Raw genomic sequence first — 27,151 nt, 5'->3', positions numbered from 1 at the left:
TCCCAGAGGGTTGTGAATCTGCGGAATTCTCTGCCCAAGGAAGCAGTTGAGGCTGGCTCATTGAATGTTTTCAAGTCAAAGATAGATAGATTTTTAAGCAATAAGGGAATTAAGGGTTACGGGGAGAGGGCGGGTAAGTGGAGCTGAGTCCACGACCAGATCAGCCATGATCTTATTGAATGGCGGAGCAGGCTCGAGGGACTAGATGGCCTACTCCTGTTCCTAATTCTTATGTTCTTATGTTCTTATGTTCCCTTCTCCCTCATACATTTGTCTAGCCTCTCCTTAAATGCATCTATACTATTTGCTTCAACCACTCCCTGTGGTAGCGAGTTCCACATTCTCACCACTCTCTGGGTAAAGAAGTTCCTTCTGAATTCCCTATTTGATTTCTTGGTAACTATCTTATATTGATGGCCTCTAGTTTTGCTCTTCCCAGCAAATGGAAACTCTCTTGGTATCCACTCTATCAAAACCTTTCATAATTTTAAAGTCCTCTATTAGGTCACCCCTCAGCTTTCTCTTTTCGCATTTCTGGTATCATCCTTGTAAATCTTTTTTACACCCTCTCCAGTGCCTCTATATCCTTTTTATAATATGGAGACCAGAATTGCAAACAGTACTCGAAGTGTGGTTTAACCAAGGTTCGATACAAGTTTAGCAAAACTTCTCTACTTTTTAATTCAATCCCTCCAGAAATAAGCCCTAGTGCTTGGTTTGCCTTTTTTATGGCCTTGTTAATCTATGTCGCAACTTTAGTGATTTGTGTATTTGTACTCCGAGATCCCTTTGCTCTTCTACCCCACTTCGATTTGTATTTTCCAAGTAATATGTGACCTCTCTATTTTTCTTACCAAAATGCAGTGCCTCACGTTTATCTGTGTTGAATTGTACTTGCCAGTGATATGCCCATTCAAAAGTTTATTAATGACTTCTAGTAATTTGTTGCAGCCCTCCTCAATATTGACTATCCCCCCCAACCCCCCCTCACCCCCTCCCCCCCGCCCGCCCGCCCCAATTTGGTATCATCTGCAAATTTAGAAATTGTGTTTTTGATTCTAAAGCCTAAATCGTTAATATAAATTGTGAACAAGTGATCCCAGCACTGATCCTTGTGGAACACCACTGCCTACCTTCTGTCACTGTGAATAGCTACCTTTTACCCCTACTCTCTGCTTTCTGTCTTGAAGCCAGCTAGCTATCCATCCTGCTACTTGTCCCCTGACTCCGCATTCTCTGACCTGATTCATTATTCTATTATGTGGTACCTTATCGAAGGCTTTTTGAAAATCTAGATAAATTACATCTACTGAATTACCCTTGTCTATTCTCTGTGTTACTTCTTCAAACAATTCAGTGAGGTTGGGTCAAAACAAGTCACATATAGACTAGACCAGGTAAGGTTGGCAGGTTTCCTTCCCTATAGGACATTAATGAACCAGTTAATCTGGTAGCTTCGTGGTCATTTTTACTGATGCCAGCTTTTTATTTTCAGAGTTTTTAAAACATAATTTGTTCCAACTTCACCAGGGAACTGTCATTGTGTGCTGTCCAAGGAGCTATGGAGATCACTTTGAACATCCCTCTCGATTTGCAGGTTGAGGAGGAGGAGAAGGAGGCATGTAACACAGGTATATTTGCACCTTAGGTGACTGAGTAAGATATGCTCTTATGTCATGAATGCAGGTTAGGGCAAAGGAGCCTGGATTTGTAGCTTTTATCTGGATCGCTATTCAGGGGCTCCAAGTACAGTATTGGGCTAGCCCTCATTAGCATTTCATCACGGCTTTGACGAGCCTAGTGTACAATTGGTCATCATAGGCAGTCCCTTGAAGCGAGGATGACTTGCTTCCACGCCAAAAAGGGATGAGTTCACAGGTGTTTCAATGAAGGACCTAATATTCCAGATCCTGAACTACATCGTGAAGGGTGGAAGATGCCTGTGCTTGGATTTGTTTTAATGCACACCAGCCACCACACGGGCTTGACAGAGCTAGATCTTGGTCCAGTGGCAAGGGTTACCCAAGACTAACTGGAGACCTGCTCTGCTGCACAGACCGAGCGCGCACACATATCGCAGTGTGGGCTGGCCCGTGCTGCCCCTGGGCCCTCATCTCTTCTGAGCCCCAGACTCACGCCTCTCCTGGGTCCCGGTCACTTTCCTCTGCAAACTATTGCCGCTCTTTCGCCCCTCCTGCTGTGCCTTCCCGCACTGCAATCAGCGACCTGACTTCGCAGCCTTCGGCCTCCTGCAGCTGCTCCCTGCAGTGGTATGCCGCCGCACGCTGCTTCCTCCAATGGCCCCGGCCTGCTGATGGTCTTGCAGGCTGGGATTGTGCTGATTTCTGGGCCGGGCCACCGCACACTGCTCCCTACAATTGGTGAGCAAGTTCTGAATGCATCACATTCCTCCACATCGCCTTATAATGGGCATTCAGTAAGCCTTAGCACCTGATAACACAGAGCACCTGCACTCAAAGTACAGCAATGATACAGGCGCTGATCCATTCATTGACAATGAAAAATATTATTAACAGATCTCTCACGTAATTGGTCATGGTGAGTGGGATTACAAGTGCATCATTTTACCATGTTTCACAAAATATCTCATCTGAAAGACAGCCCCTTCAACAGTGGTGCACCTCCTCAGCACTGCACTGAACTGTCAGCCTAGATTATGTGCTCAACTCTCTGGAGCAAGATTTGAACTCACAACCTTCTGACTCAGAGGCGATGCTGCTATCACTGAGCCTTGGCTAACAGCTAAAGCAGAAATAATCGTAATTTTTTTCTGTAGAGAGGACATCTGAGCTGCAATTTCTATCCAGTTTACTACTAGGAGACATTTAGGATTTTATGGTGTAGATCACACGGTTTTAATCCAGTGCCAGAGTTTAATCGTTACAGTGTGACATTGTTTACGCTCACAAGTTTAGGTACTGGTAAATGTCCGTACTTTACAATAGAAAACAAACAAGAGGAGGTGGCAATGACTGAGCAGTGTAAGTGTGCCTTCTGTTCATAGCTTTAAACATGGAGACGTACTAATGCCAAGTTCATCCTCCAGCACTTCAATCCAAAGATCTATATCAGGCACAGATTGGTGTGATATCCTGAATTAAAGGTTGCTTTGCCTCCTTTCAGACTGAGATGAAAACAGCAGCAGCACTTTGCAGTCTGGTCCTAACTCTCTCAGTTGCTTCGCCTTTGTGTTTTGCTCTTTAATTTGCAAACACACCTAATTTGGAAGATTCCAGCTTTGCGATTATAGCTCTACTGCAGAAATTGCTTATCATTTTGTTGACAAGGAGCCCTACTCCGAACTGGGAGATTTGTTTTGACTGTGTTAACTCAACAACAACTGCTTCTTTTGGAGCAGAGAGTCAGGAATTCTGTCCAAGAAAGGCCAGGACTAGAACTGTTTTTTGGTTAGTTTCCCATGCAGAAATGTTTCTATTCCTTCTAAATTTTGATTATGCTCATTGCTTTATATAAAAAAAGTACTTGCATTTATATAGTGCCTTTCATGACTTCAGGCACTTTACAACCAATGAAGTACTATTGAAGTGTAATCACTGTTGCAATGTAGGTAACATGGTAGCCATTTTGCACACAGCAAGATCCCACAAACAACAAAGCGGTAATGACCAGATAATCTGTTTTGATGATGTTGTTTGAGGGATAAATATCGGTCAAGACATCGGGGAGAACTCCCTTGCTCTTCTTCGAAATAGTGCCATTGGAACTTTTACACCCAGCTGAGAGGGCAGATGGGGCCTCGGTTTGATGTCTCATCGAAAGACACTGCCTCCAACACCAACACCAACACTTTGCATTTATATAGCGCCTTTAACATAATCAAATATCCCAAGGCGCTTCACAGGAGCGTTATGAAACAAAATTGATACTGAGCCACATAAGGAGATATTAGAATAAATGAAAACAAAAGTCTGGTCAAAGACGTAGGTTTTAAAGTGTCTTAAATGAGGAGAGAGAGAGGTAGAGAGGTTTAGGGACGGAATTCCAGAGGTTATGTCCTAGGCAGCTGAAGGCACGGCCGCTAATGGTCGAATGATTCAAATTGTGGACGGGCAAGAGACCAGAATATGAGGAGCGCAGAGATTTTGGAGGGTTGTAGGGCTTGAGGAGGCTACAGAGATAGGGAGGCTGAGGTCATGTAGGAATTTGAAAACAAGGATGAAAATATTAAAATCAAGGTGTTGCTAGATCAGGAGCCAATGTAAGTCAGTGAGCACAGGGATGATGGGTGACTGGGACTTGGTGCAAGTTAGGATACAGGTAGTTGAGTTTTAAAGGAGCTTAAGTTTATGTAGCACTCCCTCAGCACTGCACTGGAGAGTCAGCCTAGATCTTGTGCTCAAGTCCCTGGAGTGGGACTTGAACCAACAAACTTTTGACTCAGAGGCAAGAGTGCTACTGACTGAGCCAAGGCTGCCAATGTCGTCATATCATGGTCTTCAACAGTACATCATCACTCAAAAAGCTTGCAGTGTTCGCATCGGAGTCGTGAATTCTTCAGTGTAGACATTATCATAGGCAGTCCCTCGAAATCGAGGAAGACTTGCTTCCACTCTAAAAGTGAGTTCTTGGGTGACTGAACAGTCCAATACATGTATTACAGTCTATGTCACAGTGGGACAGACAGTCGTTGAAGGAAAAGGTGGGTGGGACAGGTTTGCCATACTCTCCTTCCGCTGCCTGCGCTTGGTGTCTCCATGCTCTCGATGATGAGACTCAAGGTGCTCAGCGCCCTCCGGATGCACTTCCTCCACTTAGGGCGGTCTTTGGCCAGGGACTCCCAGGTGTCGGTGGGGATGTTGCATTTATCAAGGAGGCTTTGAGGGTGTCCTTGAAACGTTTCCTCTGCCCAGCTTGGGCTTGCTTGCCGTGTAGGAGTTCCGAGTAAAGCGCTTGCTTTGGGAGTCTTGTGTCAGGCATGCGAACAATGTGGCCCGCCCAACGGAGCTGGTCGAGTGTGGTCAGTGCTTCGATGCTGGGGATGTTGGCCTGATCGAGGACGCTAATGTTGGTGCGTCTGTCCTCCCAGGGACATCATCGTACATTAGACAGACTGAGCACACTGACTGATGGTGTCCTCATGATATATATCGAGAAAAAACATAAACTAAAACAAATCCTAAACTAAAGAAAAGCATCCCGAGCACTGCATTGCTGAAATAACGGAGATCTGGGAGTACTTGTATCTGTAATATCAAATCAGGTACAAAAATAATTAAAAAGACTAATGGAATATTGGCCTTTATTTCAAGGGGTCTGAGATACAAAGGGGTGGATGTTATGCTTCAATTATATAAAGCTCTGGTTAGACTGCATCTGGAGTATTGCGTTCAATTCTGGGCACCGCACCTCAAGAAGGATAATGGCCTTGGAGGGGGTGCATTCAACAGAATCATACCAGGACTAAAACAGTTAAATTATAAGGGCTGGTTGCATAGACTAGGCTTGTATTTCCTTGGGCATAGAAGATTAAGGGATGAGCTAATTGAGGTGTTTAAGATGATTAAAGGAGTTGATAGGATAGATAGAGGGAAACTATTTCCTCTGGTGGGGGAGTCCAGAACAAGGGGGCATAACCTTAAAATTCAAGCTAGGCTCTTCAGGAGTGAAATCAGGAAGCACTTTTAAGAACATAAGAAATAGGAGCAGGAGTAGGCCATGCGGCCCCTCGAGCCTGCTCCGCCATTCAATAAGATCATGACTGATCTAATCATGGACTCAACTCCACTTCCCTGCCCGCTCCCCATAACCCTTTATTCCCTTATTGCTCAAAAATATATTCAATGATCCAGCCTCCACAGCTCTCTGGACAGAGAATTCCATAGATTTACAACCCTCTGAGAGAAGAAATTCCTCCTCATCTCAGTTTTAAATGGGCGGTCCCTTATTCTAAGACCATGTCCCCTATGAGTGGAAATATCCTCTCTGCATCCACCTTGTCGAGCCCCCTCATTATCTTATAAGTTTCAATAAGATCATCTCTCATTCTTCTGAACTCCAATCTGTATAGGCCCAACCTACTCAACCTATCCTCATAAATCAACCCACTCATTTCCGGAATCAACCTAGTGAACCTTCTCTGAAAAGTCTCCAATGCAAGTATATCCTTCCTTAAATACGGAGACCGAAACTGTATGCAGTACTCGAGGTGTGGCCTCACCAATACCCTGTACAGTTGTAGCAGGGCTTCCCTACTTTTATACTCTATCCCCCTTGCAATAAAGGCTAACATTCCATTTGTCTTCCTGATTACTTGCTGTACCTGCATACTAACTTTTTGTGTTTCATGCACAAGGACCCCCAGGTCTCTCTGTACTGCAGCACTTTGCAATTTTTCTCCATTTAAATTATAATTTGCTTTTCTATTATTTCCCACATTATACTCCATCTGCCAAATTTTTGCCCACTTACTTAGCCTGTCTATATCCCTTTGCAGATTCTTGTGTCCTCCTCACAATTTGCTTTCCCACCCATCTCTGTATCATCAGCAAACTTGACTACATTACAGTTGGTCCCTTCATCCAAGTCATTAATATAGATTGTAAATAGTTGAGGACCCAGCACTGATCCCTGCGGCACCCCACTAGTCACTTTTTTCCAACCAGAAATGACCCATTTATCCAGACTCTCTGTGTTCTGGTAGTTAGCCAATCCTCTATCCATGCTAATATATTATCCCCAACCCCGTGAGCTTTTATCTTGTGCAGTAACCTCTTATGTGGCACCTTATCGAATACCTTCTGGAAATCCAAATACACTACATCTACTGGTTCCCCCTTATCTACCCTGCTCATTACATCCTCACACAAAGGGGAGTGGAAATCTGGAACTCTCTCCCCAAAAGTCTGTAAATGCTGGGAGGTCAATTGGAGCTTTCAGGACTGAAATCTTATGTTCCCAGCTCCTGCTCGTCTGTTTCACTCCAGCATTACTGACATTTTATAGCAGTTTGAAAGTTGCCCCTTAATTCTTGTGTAAGCTGTTATTTGATGTGATTTCTTGAGTTAAGAGAACATTTAATAAAGGGGTATTTCTATAACCGGGCAGTGAGCACTAAACTCACTAATGTACCATATCTTCCTGTGGGTCACTTTTAAGGATATGTCCTTCCATTATCTGTTAAAATACTAGTGGTGAACTGGAATGCAAAATTCTATATTTAGTTACTATGCTGCAATTACTTTATCATAATTGGAATTATTCTCGGTAATGTCAACAATTAAAAATCTAAATTGGGAACCTTTTCCCTGTGGTAATACACATTTTTGTGAAGATCAGGTTATGAATCACTTTTAAGATTCTGTACGCATAGGTTTTGAAACTGAACTGATACAGTGCAGCCCCTGAGTCAGAAGGTTGTGGGTTCATGCCCCACTCCAGATACTTGAGCACATAATCTAGGCTGACTCTCCCAGTACAGTACTGAGGGAGTGCTGCACTGTCTGAGGTGCCATCTTTCAAATGAGATGTTAAACCGTGGCCCCTTCTGCCCTCTTAGTAAAGACAAGGGAGTTCTCTCCGGCACCCCAGCCAATATTTATTGTTCAGTCAGCATCACTAAAACAGATGATTTGGTCATTTATCTCATTGCTGTTTGGGAGATCTTGTGCACAAATTGGCTGCCGCATTTCCTACATTATAACAGTGACTGCACTTCAAAAAGTACGTAATTGGCTGTAAAGCACTTTGAGACATCCTGAGGTCGTGAAAGGCGTGATAGAAATGTTTTATAAACCAGTGCCTGCCTGGTTTCCTGTCGACTGAAATTAATGGACGGAAATCGGGCAGCATCACAGAGCCTGCCTGCCTAATTTTCCTTAATCCGCTGTACCTCCTCCCCCCAAGTGATTTTTTTTACACCCAGGTGCAATAAGGGGGAAAATCTTCTAAACCCTTGATGCCAACAGTTGCACCTCCCTCACAGAACTGTACCCTGACCACTATAAACTGTCTGTGATCGGGCTTGGGCCAAGATCACGGCTGGGATGGACTCTGAACCAATGTATGAACTAAGCTAATAAAAAAAAGCACTGAAAATAGCGTGTGTTTGCTACAGTGTGGGAGTTTCGGAGGGATTTTCCAACAGAATGTTCTGCGACTCCCTGCCCGGACCTTCCTGAGTCCGGCCTATTTAACTTCGCTGTGTTCCTGGTTGTAGGGTCTATACGAATCTTTCGCTGCACTTCTGATGCTTATCTTTCGAGGCAGAATTTGTATTCTGTACAAGCGAAGGAGCAACTTAAAAACTGTTGGAGCTTCTGTATAGTAAAATTGTTGGGGCAATTCAGCAAGGCTGCCAGCCTCTCAAGACACATGCAGGTCACAGTATTGGGACTAGGAGTATAAATTCAACAATGATGTGTGCTTCCAATAGGCACCCTCTACAGAAACGAGCACAGGTCAGAGATAGAATCATAGTATGGTTACAGCACAGCAGGAGGCCATTCGGCCGGCTCTCTACAAGAGCACTTCAGACAATCCCACCCCCTGCCCTTTCCCCGTAGCCCTGCAAATTTTTTTCCTTAAGGTACTTATCCCATTCCTTTTTGAAAGCCACAATTTCTTATGACCTTTTCATAAGGACGTCGTTCCTTGAAACAACTCGCTCAGTTCTGGTTGGCACCAGGATAGTTTGCAGCTGCAATGACCTGTGTCAGAAATGGAGTGTTGACAGTTCCTCACAGTTGGAGAACTTCAGCTGCTTGCTCTCTCGCACCTTCTAGTGGTTTAGTGGGGGTGCAGCATTAGTAGGGCCCTGGGGAGCAGTTCAGAGTCTAGCTCAGCTCGTCACACACACAATACATGACCTGAAAAGGGAGCAACAACTTAAAGGAAACATAATAATTCTGGAACTTTGGTGATTTTGACATAACCAGTCAAGTCACAGGAATCAAAACTCACTCAACGGTGAGAAAACAAGCAAAGTCCCACTGATGGCTTTAAAATGAAAATTCTGGCTCCTAGGAGATAATTGAGAAAAGTAACCAAGCTAAAAAAGGACCGAGTTAGTGCCCAATCTCTTGTTTGCTGCTGCATGCTGAATAGCGCAGTGATGTTACTGTAGCTCAGCTGTACAGCTGGCTGACAGCCAGGGAGGTCGATACAATCCCTTTCAGTAAGTGTGGAGTTCTAGCCAGAGGCTGTGCTGTAGCTAGGGAGTGGCGTCAGCAGACTGGAGGAAATGCAGGGTGTATTGGAGCTCAGCTCTCTCCCCATTCAGAAGTGCCTCATTGTTGATCGGCTCTGGGAGCACGGCAAACACCGTGGATATACTTTAAAGAGTTGGGTAAGTGGCAAAAACTTTTCCTAGTGGACGTTCAAGCACCGTTGTAAAGGGAGAAGGTAAAACTTGGCACATGAAGTGCTTGTAGAAGAGCCGAGAAGTGCAATCTCAGCAGTTATGGAGAAGCTGTTGCAGACGAGTCTTTACTATCTAGAGATTTGGTGCAGGGTGGGGGAGCTTTGCTTGATGTCTGTGCTCCAAAGCAGTGATTCTCACTCTCTCAGGCTGGAGACATGTCCCGCAGCAACGGATATTTTGAATGAATGTCTTTCTGTTTGGAGATACAGTATTTTGACAGCTTTTGGCATGAATCACTTTTCTGCCCTTGCGAAGCGGTAGTCTGACTTCTTACAGTGCTGTCTGTTTATTCACAAGTTGTTCGAATTAGCTGTAAAACTTTTAAAGTGGTGTCACTTGACGGGCAGAGGTTGGGACCCAGTAATCGGCCAAAAACCAGGAGCAGGTTTCACTTTTAGTATGGAGCCAGTCACCTAGAAGCTTTAGGACTGCTGAGCATTTTACAGGGATGTTTGGAGATAAAACACTTTGGCTGACGTGAATTGAAAGATTTGAATCACTTTCCAGATGTCCAGAATCTCCGCTCAATTATTTCTGGTTGAAACACTTTATTTGAGTCCCCGCCGGGACCAATCGCCAGGCGTGGGGCAGTGGTCCCACTCTCACCTCTGAGCCAGAAGGTTATGGGTTGAATCCCCACGCCACATACTTCAGCACAAGCTTTAGGCTGACACGCCAGTGCAGTACTGAGGGGGTGCTGCACCGTCGGAGGCAAGAAAGAAAAGGAGACTTGCATTTATATAGCGCCTTTCACGACCACCTGACGTCCCAAAGCGCTTTACAGCCAATGGAGTACAATGAAGGTGACGTCTTTCAAATGAGATGTTAAACCGAGTCCCCATCTGCCCTCAGGTGAACATAAAAGATCCCACGGCATTATTTGAAAAAAAGGGAATTCTTCTGGTGTCCTGGTCAATATTTATCTCCCAATAGCCACCATCAAAAACAGATTGTCTGGTCATTATCACATCCTTATTTGTGGGATCGTAATGTGTGCACATTGGCTGCAGCATTTTCCCACAAACCTACGGTGACTACATTTCCAACATACTTCATTGGATATAGAGGACTTTGGGATATTCTGTGGAGGTGGCATATAAATGTAAGCTCACTATTATTTAGTGACTCTCACATTTTAATGTACCTTGCTCAATTCTACCAAAACATACTACTTATTTATTCATCGCTTCTCATGTCAACCGAACTTCAATCTGTGGGTCAATCAGTGACTTTATAGAGTACAACATTATGTACAGTTTAACTGTAAAAGTAAGAAGAAAGACTTGCATTTATACAGCAAACTTTCATGACTTTAGGACGTCTCAAAGTGCTTCACAGCCAATAAAATGTATTTGCGGTGTAGACATTGTTGTATTGTTGAGCTACAGTACACGGAAGATGTCAGCGTCTGCACACATACAGAGGCTGCACTCCAGGACATAGTCGACGTATTTACTGAGGTGTATGAAAGCATGGGCCTTACGCTAAACATCCGTAAGACAAAGGTCCTCCACCAGCCTGCCTCACCGCACAGCACTGCCCCCCAGTCATCACGATCCACGGCGCGGCCCTGGACACCGTGGACCACTTCCCTTATCTCGGGAGCCTCCTATCAACAAGAGCAGGCATCGACGACGAGATCCAACATCGTCTCCAGTGCACCAGTGCAGCCTTCGGCCGCCTGAGGAAAAGAGTGTTTGAAGACCAGGCCCTCAAAACTGCCATCAAGCTCATGGTCTACAGGGCTGTAGTAATACCTGCCCTCCTGTATGGCTCAGAGACATGGACCATGTACAGTAAACACCTCAAGTTGCTGGAGAAATATCACCAACGATGTCTCCGCATGATCTTACAAATCCCCTGGGAGGACAGATGCACCAACATCAGCGTCCTCATTCAGGCTAACATCCCCAGCATTGAAGCACTGACTACACTTGATCAGCTCCGCTGGGCAGGCCACATTGTCCGCATGCCAGCCACGAGATTCCCAAAGCAAGTGCTCTACTCGGAGTTCCTTCATGGCAAATGAACCAAAGGTGGGCAGCGGACACCCTCAAAGCCTCCCGGATAAAATGCAACATCCCCACTGACAGCTGGGAGTCCCTGTCCAAAGACCGCCCTAAGTGGAGGAAGTGCATCCGGGAGGGCGCTGAGCTGCTCGAGTCTCAACGCCGAGAGCATGCAGAAATCAAGCGCAGGTAGCGGAAAGAGCGTGCGGCAAACCAGTCCCACCCACCCCTTCCCTCAACTATCTGTCCCACCTGTGACAGAGTCTGTGGCTCTCGTATTGGACTGTTCAGCCACCAAAGAACTCACTTCAGGAGTGGAAGCAAGTCTTCCTCGATTCCGAGGGACTGCCTATGATGATGATGATGATGATGATAGGGAAACACAACAGCTAACAACAACAACTTACATTTATATATGCACCTTTAATGTAGTAAAACGTACCAAGGTGCTTCACAGGAGAGTTATCAAACAAAATCTATATGAAGAAATATTAGGACAGGTGATCAAAATTAGGTTTTAAAGAGTGCCTTAAAGGAGGAAAGAGAGATGGAGAAGTTTAGGCAGGAAATTCCAGTGCTTAAGGCACGGCCACCAGTGGTGGAGCGATGAAAATCAGGGATGCACAAGAGGCCAGAATTGGAGGAAGGCAGAGATCTTGGAGGGTTGTAGGGCTGGAGGAGGTTACAGAGATAGAAAGGGTGAGGCCATGGAGGGATTTGAAAACAAGGATGAGAATTTTAAAATCGAGGCGTTGCTGGACCGGAGGCCAATGTAGGTCAGCGACCAAAGCTAATTTGCCAACGGCAAAGTCCCACAAACAGCTGAGAGATTAATGACCAAATAAATCTGTTTTAGTGATGTTGGTTGAGGGTTAAATGTTAGCTAGAAGACTGGGAGAACTCCTCTGCTCTTCTTCGGATTACTGCCATGGGATTTTTCTGTCTAGCTGAGAGGGCAGACGGGGCTTCGATTTAACATCTTGTCCAAAAGACAGCACCTCCGACAGTGCAGCACTCCCTCAGTACTGCACCGAAGTGTCAAGGTAGATTATGCACTCAAGTGGGGCTTGAACGCATGGCCTTCTGACTCAGAGGCAAGAATGCTACCACTGAGTCAAGGTGAACAACAAGGACACAAATAAAGAACAGAAGTAAGCCATTCAATTCGATCACAGCTGATCTGTACCTCAACTCTATTTACCTGCCTTAGCTCCATATTGGCCTGGCTTTAATTTTAAGATTATGCCCCCTCGTTCTTGAGTCCTCAACCAGAATAAATAGTTTCTCCTTATCTACCTTATTGAATCCTTTTAACATTTTAAACACCTCGATCAATTCATCCTCAATCTCCTAGACTTAAGAGAATACAAGCCAAGCTTATGGCAATCTGTCCTCATAATTTAACCCTTTCAGCTTCAGCATTCAGAAATAATTGAACAGGGATTCTGTATGTCAGCGAGAATGCTACTACTGAGCCAAGGCTGACAATGTTAACAGGATTACTGTTGAGTATGATTTGTACAATGAAGGAATCATGCTGCAAATACTACAAATTTTACAGTAATTGTTTTCAAAATGAAGTCACATGCCAAGTATTTGATCCTGACCTTTATTTAAACTTGAATTATAACATTTGACATTTGGGATAATTCTAAGGCTGTTTGGAAACACTGGGTCTTGTCTGCTGAAGGTGCTATAATTTGGAAGCTTTGTGCTAAATGTTTCTGGTAATGCAAAAATGAAGTTATGAAACATTTTGTTGGTTAGTAAATTACAGAGCAGAGTATTGAAGCACTGCTGTACTTAAGTAATAGGTCATTATGGATTCTCTGTATTTAATCTGTTATTAGCAGATCTTCAGCATCGTTGCTCAGAGGATACCCGCTTGCATAGCAGTAGGGGTGTTATCAGCAAGGTGTGATGGGGCAAGTGTGACAGAAGTAATTGTGACACTAAAAGAAGTGCATATTATGCACATGACTTTCAATATATTTCTAGCAGATTCCCCATGGCATTGCTCACAGTGAGTCAGAGGATACACTGTTTTGTAATACTGGGGCTGTTACCAAAAAGTGCGACAGGGAAAGTGTGACAGGAAGTAAGTGTAACACTTACCAAAGTGGTCACTAAGCGCAAGACTTTTAATATATTATAGATAGAAGCATATTTTTGCCCATTTTCCAGCTGATTTTCTTCCTTTTGCCTCCTCCCCTTCCCATAGTTTCTTCTCTCCTCAAGCCAGTAAGCATTTGCTGGGAAATTACTCGGTTCCAGGACTGTGCTAATATCCCTAGTGTAAGCAGCGCTAGGATGTATAAGATTTTTCCTCCCTCCATGCTATTGTTTGGAGAACTATAGTCACGGCCCAGTCATACTACTGCATAACTTATAGAGGAGGTACAAAGACATTTCTTTACAGAAGGCAGTCCGCTTATGGAATTTTCTGCCACAAACATTTTTAAAAGGGAAAAAGATAGTTGCTTGAATAAGAGTGATATCAAAGGGTATTGTGAGTAAACAGAAGAATGGGATTAAACTAGGTGAACCATCTGTTCACTTGCCATTGTTGCTTCTCCCTTTCTTGTTACCCACCAAGTCAAACTCCTTCCCCACCCCCATCCCCAAGGTCTGTCTTTCTCTAGTTTCTGTCCTATCTCTCCTCATGTCTGCTACAAGCTCATCTTTTCCATAAGACCCATCTTCTGCTTCCTTGACCCCATTCCCACTAAACTGCTGACCACCAAACTTCCCTTCCTGGCTAAACAGTTCCCTCTCTTCAGGTACTGTCCCTGTTCCTTTCAACGTTGCTCCCTCTTCTCAAAAAAACTCACCCTCAACCCCTCTACCTTTGCAAACCAACATCCCATCTCCAACTTCCATTTCATCTCCAAAGTTCCTGAACTTCTCAAATCCGTGCTCATCTTTCTCGCAACTCCACGTTTGAAGTTCTCCAATTGGGTTTCCCCACCCCTGCCACAAAAACAATGCTAATCAAAGTCACAAATGACATCCTCTGTGACTGTGAGCATAGTATATTTTCCTTCCTTGTCCTCTTCAACCTCTTTGCTGCCTTTATCATAGTGACCACACCATCCTGCTCCAACACCACTCCTCCATTGTCCAGCTTGATGGATCACTCTCACCTGGTTCCACTCTTGCCTATCTCATTGTATATCTCTAGCAATAGCTTCTCTTTGCACCCCCGGCATCATTACCTCTGGAGTTCCCAAGGATCTATCCTTGTCCAACTTCCTTTCTTTATCTACATGCTGTCTCTCAGCGACATCATCCATGACATGACATAAGGTTCCACATGAACACCGAAAAGTCCCAGCTCCACCTCTACACCATCTCTCTTGACACCTCCACTGCCACTGTGTTGCAAGACTGCTTGCCCGATATCCAGTCTCAGACAAGTTGCAATTTCCTCCAGTTAAATATTGGGAAGACCAAAGCCATCGTCTTTAGCCCCTGCCTCCAACTCCGTGACATTGATTCCATCCGTCTCCCTGACCATTGTCTCAGGCTGAATCAGACTTTTCCCTATCTTGGTGTGTTATTTGACCCTCAGTTGAGCTTCTGACCTCAAAGACTGTCTACTTCCACCTCTGTGACATTGCCTGTCTCCTGCTGAAACGCTCATCCATGCATTTGTTACCTCCAGACTTGGCTATTCCAATGCTCTCCTGGCCAGCCTCACATCTTCCACCCTCCATAGACTTCAGTTCATCCAGAACTCTGCTGCATCCTATCCTGCACAAACTCCATCACCCATCACACATGTCCTTGCTGACCTACACTGACTCCTGGTCCCCCAATGCCTCAAATTTAAAATTCTCATCATATTTAAATCCTTTCATGGTCTCACCCCTCCATATTTCTGTAACCTCCTCCAGCTCTACAAGCCCCCACAGAACTCTCCATTACACGTATTCTGGCCTCTCGTGCATCACCCCTCCTTTGCCCCACCATTGGTGGGCGTGCCTCCTTTAAGACTCTACTTAAAAACCTACCTCTTTGACCAATCTTTTGGTCACCTCTCCTAATATTTCCTTCTTTGGCTGGGTGTCCATTTTTGACTGATTACACTCCTGTGGGGTGCCTTGGGATGTTTTCCTGCATTAAAGGTGCTATATAAATGGAGGTTGTTTTCGTTTATGTGGGGAGAAAAAGCGCGACTTAACGGGTTTGTTTCTTAGCTGGAACATTCGATGATTCTGCATGTTTCAGTTTATATTAGTGAACGAGAGACATCGTTACACATCGGATTGCGCACTAGCTTTTCTACTGAGTAACCTTTTTCACATAACCGATATTGGGATAGAACAAATGGACTTGGACATAGGGATTATGTCTTCTGCGACACAATCTTCAAAGATTTTGTCCTGATTAGGATTGCCAACTCTAGTAGGGCATATTCCTAGAGGTGTCTGGACATGACCTCCTGTCTCCAAGCACCCTGCCCCCACACTCCTGCCAGTGATTGCCAAACACGTCCATTCCCGCGGTGCACCACCATCACATGCCAATTGGAAAGTGAATAAACTTTTCATTACCCGATTGGATGCTTCTTAGACTGCCAGTCAAACAGCCTTTTTCGCCATGTTCAATATTTGTATAACTAGGAAACAAACGTATTCAAAGAATTTTGTTTTAAAAAGCACAATTATTTTAATGCCGATATGATTTTTCCCCCCGGGTGTTGCTTGCAGCAGTGTTCTGGAGATTAATCTTTGATTCCTGGAGACTCCAGGGAAATCGTGGAAGGTTGGCAAGCAACCCTAGTCCTCGTAGATCAAGAGCACTTGACTCTTACTTAGAAAAGTCACAAGGCAGTAGTACTCCAGATGCACTTGCCTCTGTTGGGGCTGATTCTTGGTCAGCCCGGCAGACGGTGATCGATGAAGTGTTAAAGCTTTGGGCCTTGATAATGACATCTGCCTGACCCCTGCCCAGACTATCCCAGTTGGAGGACAATAGCTATCGGAGAGAAATGAGAATGCCATCTTAATTTCAACTTAAAAACGAATCTTTGTCTACCTTGCAATCTGCTCATATTTATCACATTTCAGAGTTAGCTGGCAGATAATTGCAGTGTTACAATTAGCATCAAAGATGCAACACTATGTCCATTTTGAAAGAAAGAACTTGCATTTAGATGCGGCTTCTCATGTCCTCAGGACATCCCAAAGCGCTTCACAGCCAGTGAGCTGAAGTTACTGTTGTAATGTAGCGAGTGTAGCAGCCAAGGTCCCACTAGCAGTCAATGAGATATGTCACCAGTTAATCTGTTTTAGTGATGTTGCTTGAGGGATAAATATTGGCCAGGATACTGGGGAAAACTCCCGTGTTCTTCTTCAAATAATGGCCTGGGATCTTTTACACCCAACTGAGATGGTTTAATGTCTCATTTGAAAGACGGCACCTCTGACAGTGCAGCACTCACTCAGTATCAGTCTAGATTATGTGCTCAAGTCTCTGGAGTGGGGCTTGAACCCACGACCTCCTGACTCACAGGTGGCACTGTATCAGTTCAGTTTCAAAATCTATGAGTGCAGAACCTTAAAAGTGATTCTATAACCTGATCTTCAACCTGCGAACTTCTGACTCAGACATGAGAATGGAACCAACTGTGCTAAGCTGACACCTGACATTAAATGATAACGTTAAGTCGAATGTGGCTGAAATTGCAGTGAAGGGGCGGGGTAAAATGATGGAAAGTGGCAAAATTGCCCTATGTGTGGCGGGTTGTGGGCACAGCTGAAATTTGGAGTGGAACCCAGAAGCAATAAGTTTCCACCCCATTTAACTTGCGCTCCCATCAAATTCCAGTTTTGGAGGGATTGAGCAAGTCTTCTGGTTGGTCCCCTCCCATCATGTGGGTAGGGGGGGGGGGGTGTGGCAGAAGAAAGTGTCTTGGAGAAGTCCCAGCCTATTCCCAGGAATTCCTCCACTTATGCCGCCGTTAGGCGAAGCAGAAATCTCACTAGCTGAGAGATGGCATGGATTCCTCATAAAGGCCCCGAAAATAGGCCAGACAAAGGTAATCGATCATCAATTGTCTTCGTTAATAGGGATATTGGCTCCCTTCGGAGTAGATGGTTTAAAAAAAAAACTGTTTTAATCCTCACTCCTTCCAGGCTGTGTGCTAGTTTGACATCTGCCAATGGAATGGGCATGCGTCTCTGAGGTGTTCGAACAGGAATGGAGCCTGATTACTTTAATGACCCCCTCGCTGAGATTTGAGACGGGGTGTGCGTTGCTTGCTGTCGGCACCTGAATCTCGATCCACCACACTCCTGCTGTCATACTCTGGACTCTGGAGGTTCAGGGCCAGCAAATTTCTATGATCTACAATATTTAATTTCCTAACTCGCACCAAGTACCATTCACTCATCACATGCAACACTTTTAATAGAAACATAGAAATTTACAGGGCAGAAGGAGGCCATTTCGGCCCATCATGTCCGCGCCGGCCGACAAAGAACCACACGGCCCTTGATCAGCAGCCCTAAAGGTTACATATAAACCTATGAACAATGACGGAAAGGCAAAGAGCACCCAGCCCAACCAATCTGCCTCACCACAACTGCGACACCCCTTATTCTGAAAACATCTACACTCCACCCCAGCCGGAGCCATGTGATCTCCTGGGAAAGGCAAAAACCAGATTAAAACCCAGGCCAATTTAGGGAGAAAAAAATCTGGGAAAATTCCTCTCCGTTAAATAATAGCTTTTCCTCATTTTTTGTTTCTGTCAGCCTCACTCAGTGGGTAGCTCACTCGCTTCTGAGTCAGAAGGGGTCATGAGTTCAATCCCTCTCCAGAGACTTGAGCGCATAATCTCGGCTGACACTTCAGTGCAGTACTGAGGAAGTGCTGCACTGTCAGAGAAGCCGGAGTAGAAATTCGCCTTCGCCCAAAACGGGGCGCACCTTTGATTTTTTTTAAGGTTTTCTCCGCCGCATGGTTTGCGGCAGAGATGCTGTCGATATTCCGCACTTGGAAGTTTTTTTTTGCTTGGTGTGGATGTAGTCGCGGCTGAGGGGCAGAAGTGTCCTTGCAGCAGCTCGGCCGCCCCGATCACTCATCAGCGCTGGGCTAATGACGTCAGCGCGACACAGACGCGCCATGTCGCGCTGACGCGTCACAACGTCTCTTCCCTTCAGTTAAAGGGGAGAGCCACTGCGAGCTCTGCATATTTTTAAGTTAGGTCCACTGGCCCACCAGGGAGAGTTTCAGCCATGCCAGTGGGCCTGTTGGCGGTCCGGCCAAACCCGGAGGCATAATTGTTGGGCCGACCTGGCAGTCAGCCGACACTAAAAAAATAACATGGCGTCGCCAGAAGTACCACCTCCCCTTTAAGGGTGGCGGTGCTGCCGACCAACAAGGAGTGCACCGATGCAAAAGGGATATTTTCCACCGGGCAATTTCGGGAAGGGGTTTCCGCCGGTCGGTAAGGGGTCGGCGTATGCACGCCTTGGCGGGATAACGAGCAGTCCCCTACACTATTCCGACCCTGATGAAGGGCAATATACAAAATGGCGGCCCCTCTGCAGAGAGTCGGCAGCCAATCCCGCCGCCCCGTGGCCACCTCTTTCAAGCAGCCAGAGGCCTGATCAGGAGGGTCAATTTCGGCCCCACAGTCTTTAAGATGAGTTGTTATTAGAACGGACATGATGGATCGAATGGCCTCCTTCTGTGTCGTAATTTTTCTATGATTCTATGAAACAGAGGCCCCGTCTGCCACCTCAACTGGATGTAAAGGATCTCATGGCACAATTGCAAAGGAGAGCAGGAGAGTTCTTCTTGCTTTCCTGGCCAATATTTATCCCTTAGTCAACATCACTAAAACAGCTGATCGGGGTCATTTATCTCATTGCTGTTTGTGGGAGCTTGCTATGCGCAAAATGGTTGCTGCGTTTCCTACATTACAACAGTACTTCAAAAGTACTTGCTTGGCTGTAATGTGCTTTGGGACGTCCTGAGGTCGTGAAAGGTGCTATAGAAATGCAAGTTCTTTCTTTGTTCCTTCTCTTTCCATGTTTCTATGTTTCTTTCTCTCTTCCTTATTTCCTTCCCTCCTCCCTTCCTTTTCCCTTCCATTCCTATGTGTATGTAGTACCCGCTACTGTTAGTGAGGAGGACGATGTGTGTTAGGTGCAGTGGAATTCTGCTGTTGCAGTATTGTTGTGCAGCTGCAGTGTCTGCTGGCATACAGAGCAGGACTGGCGCCCTTTAAATCCAGATTTGCCTGCTGTAAGGTCCCATGGCTGACATTTAAGAATAGAAACTGAACTTGTGCGACGTCTAGAAACACTGACATTTATTTAGATGTTTGGCATCTGTTTTCAGAATGGGAAGCCAGTCCAGCCGACACATACACGGGGGAGCCCATTTGAGAGCCGGCTTCTTTCTTAGTGCATTTTTGACAACCATCCAGAGGCAGTTTCTCTCTCCCCTCAGCTAATGAAAGTCACTGGATACAGGGCTGCTTGGGTTGAAAGCGGATCTGTTGCTCCAAGTATTACCAAGTTCCACCCCCCCCCACCCCACTCCCCCCCCCCCCCCCTCCCCGCAGATATATTCTATTGTGAAGTAAAAGAATTGACAGTACTTCTCGCAACCCAGAGACGTACGAGGCAAGCAGTCATAGCTAATCATCAGAATCCCCTGTAGGGATCAGAGGCCGGGATCCTTAGCGAGTTCTTACATAGCTGTTTAGGAATTTGCAGTTTGAGTCCATAGACACAGCTACAAAACAAAATGCTCCTGACCTAGGAAACTCTTCGATACTGTACAGACAGATTACATTCAGAGCTCGCCTACCATTTGTGGTAATCAGATACCGAGAGAAGAACTAAACCTTGAAATGTAGTTTCTTACTCGAATCATGAAAGAAAGAAAAGAATGATTTGCATTTATTTGAAGCACTTTTTTTTGGAGTGTAGTCACTGATGTGATGTAGGAGACACAGCAGCCAATTTGTGCACAGCAAGCTCCCACAAACAGCAATGTGATAATGACCAGATAATCAGTTTAAATGCTCTCGGTTGAGGGATAAATATTGGCCAGGACACCGGGGAAATATCCCCTGCTGTTCTTCAAAATAGTGCCGTGGGATCTTTATGGGCAGACGGGGACCTCGGTTTAACGTCTCATCCAAAAGATGGCACCCCTGACAGTGCAGCACTCCCTCAGTACTGCACTGGGAGTGTCAGCCCAGATTTTGTGCTCCAGTCTCTGGAGTTTGATCACTGAGTCACAGCTGGCGATAAAATAGAATTGACCGTGTCCTAATTTTGGGGGCTGACGCAAACATTTTATTTAGACCAGCTTGGAGATGCCTTGAGCAAGTAGGTGGGCTGTAAGTACAGTATCTGTCACATGTGAGGCCATAGCAGAATATGGCAGATGGGGATGACCATAAAAAAGTTTCAAAGATGTGAGCAATGGGAAACGGCCATTTGGTTTACTGAGCTGATTGGCAGCTCCGAGATGACTGTATTTATTCTGGCACAGGAACAAGCAGCAGGCATGCTTCCTTGTCTCACAGATGCTACAAGCCTTCCTGGCCTGTCGAAACGGCCATGCAGGAAATCAATTGCAGCTGAATGGCATGGTTTCCACTTGGAGCAAAAACAGACCCCGTGTCGCAACATAGAAACATAGAAAATAGATGCAGGAGTAGGCCATTCGGCCCTTCGAGCCTGCACCACCATTCAATAAGATCATGGCTGATCATGTAACTTCAGTACCCCATTCCTGCTTTCTCTCCAAAGCTGGCTCTTGGTCTTCAAACCGTTCCTTTACAAGTGCTCGGTCTGCAGAGTGAGCAACCAGTTGGCTGCTCTTCATCAACTCCCAACTTTTTGCAAGCCAAGGGACTTTTTACTCCGTTTTGAAATGTATCTGTTGCTCATCTCTGGTGAGACAGAGAGTCGCGTTGATCTTCCATGGAGCAGTAGACGCAAATCCAAGAATATTTACCGATCTATGGTGCTCATATCCAAGTTGGTATGTAGCTTGGCATATCCTGCAGCAATTGACAACTCCCTAACCTGGTCACCTGACCTGTAACAGACATTCCCCAGTGCCATTTGGAAAGGATTTTGTGAGGCAGCTGTAAGGTAAATCAACAGCACCAACAACTTGTATTTATATAGCGCCTTTAATCTAGTAAAATGTCCTAAGGCGTTTCACAGGAACCTAATCAGATGTATCAAATTGACACATGCCAAAGAAAGGACGGGCTTCCAAAAGCTTGGTTTTAAGGAGTGTCTTGGAGGAGAGTGAGGTGGAAAGGTTTAAGGAGTGAATTCCAGAACTTAAGGCCTCGATAGCTGAAGGCACAGCCACCAATGGTGGGGCAAAGAAAGTGGTGGATGCACAAGAGGCCAGAGTTGGAGGAATGCAGACTTTGTGTGTGGGGGTGGCTGTAGGAGATTACAGAGATAGAGAAGGGTGAGGCCCCGGAGGGATTAAATCAGCAGCATTTTGTGACCTCTTCCATTGATGAACTCGATTTTTTTTAGATATGACAATCAGATAGTCAGTGATATTAGTTGAGGAATGAATGTTGGCCAGGAGACTAGGGAAATAGTGCCATTGGATCTTTTACATCCACCTGAGAGGGCAGGCTGACATCAGGGTCAGCCTCCACGGATCCATTGTCACACACCGAGATTTAATGCCACGCTTTGATGTCTTATCCAAAAGACAGCACCTACTGACAGTGCAGCACTCTCTCAGTACTACACTGGGAGTGCCAGCCTAGGTTATGTGCTCAATTCCCATGGAGTGGGGCTTGAACCCATGACCTTCTGACTCAAAGGCAAGAGTGCTACCCACTGAGCCAAAGTTGACACCTTATACATATGATGTGATGAGAATATTGCAAGAAACTGTTTCCATGAGCCAAACCTTCACCTCTAACTCCTCACTGGTGTAATGTTTCAAGGTTTATAATCATAGGGTGTAGAATGGAACAGGCGATGAACCCCATACCCTAAACCACTGACTCCGTGTGAGAAACTTGTTGTCCAGCTACAAGGCGGGAGAACGAGGAAGGTTCGGGGTTTGTGGTGTGTGGAGGGTACCACAGAACTTGCAATATGTACAATTTGGATATGGTGGACTAGTAATCCAGAGGCCCGGACTGATAATCTAGAGAATGTGAGACCCAGGGAGGTTAGAAACATAGAAATTTACAGCGTAGAAGGAGGCCATTTTGGCCCATCGTATCCGCGGCGGACGACGAAGAGCCGCACGGCCTCCGGTCAGCAGCCCTAAAGATTACATATAAACCTATGAACAATGATGGAAAGGCAAAGAGCACCCAGCCCAACCAATCCGCCCTGCACAACTGTGACACCCCTTACACTGAAGCATTCTACACTCCACTCCAACCGGAGCCATGCGATCTCCTGGGAGAGGCAAAAACCAGATTTAAAAACCCAGGCCAATTTGGGGGGAAAAAAAAGCTGGGAAAATTTCTCTCCGACCCATCCAGGCGATCGAAACTAGTCCTGGAGATCACTCTGGCCATATTCGATTTCCTGCAGTACTTCCCATCATATCTGCACCGGACAACAAGAGGTCATCCAGTCTAATCCGATTTACAAGCTCTAGGTCCGTAACCCTGCAGGTTATGGCATCAAGTGCCCATCCAAGCACCTTTTGAATGTGGTGAGGGTTTCTGCATCCACCATCCTTCCAGGCAGCGAGTTCCAGATCCCCACAACCCTCTGCGTGAAGAAGCCCCCCCTCAAATCCCCTCTGAATCTCCCAGCAAACATTTTAAAACTATGCCCCCTCATAATAGACCCCTCCACCAATGGAAATAGGCACTTACTGTCCACTATATCCAGGCCCCTCAATATTTTATACACCTCAATGAGGTCTCCTCTCAACTTCCCTTGTTCCAATGAGAACAAACCCAGCCTATCCAATTTGTCCTCATAACTAAGATTCTCCACTCCAGGCAGCATCATATTAAATCTCTTCTGCAATCACGTCCTTCCTATAATACGGTGACCAGAACGGCACGCAGTACTCCAGCTGTGGCCTAACCAGTGTATTATACAATTTAAGCATACCCTCCCTGTTCTTATATTCTATGCCTCAGCCAATAAAGGCAAGCAGTCCGTATGCCTTCTTAACCACTTTATCTACTTGGCCTACTAATTTCAGGGATCTGTGGATAAGCACTCCAAGGTCCCTTTGTTCATCTACACTATTAAGTGGCCTACCGCTTAATGTGTATACTCTTTCCTTATTAGCCCTCCAAAAGTGCATTACCTCACACTTCTCTGAATTAAATTCCATTTGCCACTGCTCTGCCCACCTGACCAGTAGATTGATATCCTTCTGCAGTCCATGACTTTCCACACAGCCAATTTTAGTGTCATTTGCAAACTTCTTAATCATACTCCCTATATTCAAATCTAAATCATTGTTATATACCACAAAAAGCAAGGGACCCAGTACTGAGCCCTGCGGAATCTCTTATCAAAAGCTTTGCTAAAGTCCATATACACTACATCCTACGCACTACCCTCATCGACCCTCTTGATTACCTCCTCAAAAAATTCAATCAGGTTAGTCAAACACGATCTTCCCTTAACAAAGCCATGCTGACTGTCCCTGTCCCTAATTAATCCTTGCCTTTCCAAATTTGGATTTATCCTGTCTTTCAGAATTTTTTCCAATAATTTTCCCACCACTAAGGTTAGGCTGATAGGCCTGTAATTACTCAGCCTATCCTTTTTTCCCTTCTTAAACAAGGGTACCACATTAGCAGTCCTCCAACCCTTTGGCACCATGCCCAAATCCAAAGAGGATTTGTACAGTTTTGATCTCCTAACATGAGGAAGGACATTCTTGCTATTGAGGGAGTGCAGCGAAGATTCACCAGACTGATTCCCGGGATGGCGGGACTGACCTATCAAGAAAGACTGGATCAACTGGGCTTGTATTCACTGGAGTTCAGAAGAATGAGAGGGGACCTCATAGAAATGTTTAAAATTCTGACGGGTTTAGACGGGTTAGATGCAGGAAGAATGTTCCCAATGTTGGGGAAGTCCAGAACCAGGGGTCACAGTCTGAGGATAAGGGGTAAGCCATTTAGGACCGAGATGAGGAGAAACTTCTTCACCCAGAGAGTGGTGAACCTGTGGAATTCTCTACCACAGAAAGTAGTTGAGGCCAATTCACTAAATATATTCAAAAGGGAGTTAGATGAAGTCCTTACTACTCGGGGGATCAAGTGTTATGGCGAGAAAGCAGGAAGGGGGTACTGAAGTTTCATGTTCAGCCATGAACTCATTGAATAGCGGTGCAGGCTAGAAGGGCTGAATGGCCTGCTCCTGCACCTATTTTCTATGTTTCTATGACTGGAAAATGATGGTCAAGGCCTCTGCTATTCCCTCTTTTACTTCACTCAACAGCCTGGGATGCATTTCATCCAGGCCTGGGGACTTACCTATTTTCAAAGCTGCTAAACCCCTTAATACTTCCTCTCTCACTATGTTTATTTCATCCCGAATATCACATTCCTCCTCGATAGCAGTATCTGCATTGCCCTTTTCCTTTGTGAAAACAGATGGAAATTATTCGTTAAGAACCCTACCAACATCTTCCTCCTCCACACAAAGATTACCTTCATAGTCTCTAATAGGTCCTACCCTTTCTTTAGTTACCCTCTTACTCTTAATATATTTATAGAACATCTTTGGGTTTTCCTTAATTTTACTAGCCAAGAATGTTTCATGCTCTCTCTTGCTGGTGGTTGGCAGAAATTAATTGCCTGAAAATTGCGCACGCGCTCGAAGAGGTCTCGCAAATGCCGGTTCTCGGCGTGCAATGCTCATGCGCCGAAAACCAGCTTTTGTGCTCTTTAAAATGTCCACACGCAGCCCTGGGAGAAGATTTGGGCTACTTGCCCAACTGTTGCCCAGCGAACGTCCTTCAAACTCTTACGCCTGGTAAAAGCGTAAGAGTTTAAAACATAGAAAAAATAAATGTTATTACTTATTTTTATATTTAAAACCCTGTCTATTTTATTTTGTAAGTTTATTTTAAACACTATTAAAATATATATATTTTTTAGTTCACCAAAATAAATTTTTCTCTAAAACATTTAATGCAATTTCTATTAATTTTTTTAAAAGTGAAGTGTTTTTTAAATTTATGTTAGTTTTTTAATTGGATTTTAGAAGTATTTTCATTGATGGCAATGGAAGCTCGGAGCTCCCATTACTATGAATGAGAATCATAGGCAGTCCCTCGGAATCGAGAAAGACTTGCTTCCACTCCTGAAGTGAGTTCTTTGGTGGCTGAACAGTCCAATACGAGAGCCACAGTCCCTGTCACAGGTGAGACAGATAGTCTCTTGAGGGAAGGGGTGGGTGGGACTGGTTTGTCGCACGCTCTTTCCGCTGCCTGCGTTTGATTTCTGCATGCTCTCGGCGTTGAGATGAGGTGCTCACTACGTTGTGATTGGTGGTCCAGGCCCACGTGATCCCAGGATACGCATACGCTCTTGGAAGACATGGGCCCGTATGCTGGACTGCGCAACTCGGCCTCGGAGCGCAAGTCCACATTCCTCCGGGACCACCAGATATTTTCGTAATTTTATTTTCGGTCGGAGGCGTCCGCCCGCGGGAAGCCTCCGCCCGCAATTTTCGGGCTTAAACAATTGAGTCCTGGATGGAATTGAACAATAACCTGCATTTATATAACACCTTTAACGTAGAAAAACATCCCAAGGCACTTCTTGGGACTGTTATCATACAAAAATGGACAGCGAGACAAAGAAGAAGTTGTTAAAGGGAATGAGGAGGTTGTGAGGAAGGTCTTAAAGGAGAAGAAAGAGGCAGAAAGATGCAGGGAGGGAATTCCAGAGCTTAGGATCTAAGCGGCGGAAGGCACTGCCGCCAATGGTGGGACGAAAGGAGTGGGGGATACATAGGAAGCCAGATTTGGAGGAACGCAGTGATCTCAGAGGGTTGTAGGGCTGAAGGCAGCTACAGAGATAGAGGCGATGGAGGGATGAGAATTTTAAATCTCAACTGCAATTAGATTCAAACCCGGAGTCAGAGCAAATATATAAAATCTGTCACTTTTAGCTCTGTTGCTTATTGAATTGTTTGAATACCCGTGAAATCTTCAGCTGTGAACAGACCTGCTTTAAGAACTTCAGCTAAAAAATGTTCTCTCTGGTTTTTATTTCAAGAGCCTTCTGGTTCTGCTTAATTTTCTCCTGAAGTTTCACTCACGATTCTGCTGACAGCGAATCTATCATTCGGTAGCTTGTAGCGGGATTGTTCACTGATTAACTCGGGCACCATTTCCCCAGCCACGTCAGTTAGCAAACTGCCTGTAAATTGGACTTTGCTTCAGTCAGGGTGAATTCATCGAGCATTTACTCGAGTGTAATTGCTGTCTTTTATTTTGGCAACCATTGTACTCTCAGCTGTTAACCTGCGAAGAACAATACCCCCGTGTGAGCCGTACATAGTAGACACGATGCGTGTCTAAGCAGTGACAGGGAGAGTGTACGCTGAACACATTTCTGTAATCAGAGGCACAGCCGAAGGCGACCTCCTTGGACGTTATTAAGTGAACCCCGACCGGCTGCAACGAGGTGCCGATTTCAGGTCCCGGGCATTCCGTTAGCTAAGGCACACACCCTTGTGAAGGGAATGCTCCGAAGTCTACATCTGGGGCAGGCGTCCTTTGA

The 27,151-nt window shown here is 45.3% G+C and overlaps 1 protein-coding gene across 5 annotated transcripts in view; it reads left to right on the top strand.

The window, feature by feature from the left end:
- Nucleotides 1–27,151, top strand: part of LOC139273268 (pleckstrin homology domain-containing family G member 1) — a 245,368-nt gene that overhangs the window by 20,287 nt on the left and 197,930 nt on the right. The window contains exon 3 of one of the 5 annotated variants that reach the window (XM_070889936.1): nt 1,531–1,631. In XM_070889936.1, the coding sequence (XP_070746037.1) occupies nt 1,531–1,631 (101 nt within the window). Of the gene's footprint in view, nt 1–1,530; nt 1,632–9,228; nt 9,326–17,378; nt 17,453–27,151 lie in introns of those variants that run through there. The other 4 variants (XM_070889942.1, XM_070889941.1, XM_070889940.1 and 1 more) reach the window with 4 other exon arrangements.

Source organism: Pristiophorus japonicus, chromosome 9, assembly GCF_044704955.1.
Source record: "Pristiophorus japonicus isolate sPriJap1 chromosome 9, sPriJap1.hap1, whole genome shotgun sequence".
NCBI lineage: Eukaryota > Metazoa > Chordata > Chondrichthyes > Pristiophoridae > Pristiophorus > Pristiophorus japonicus.
Note: the sequence above shows the minus strand (reverse complement) of the source record. Positions and strands in the feature narration are given on the sequence as shown.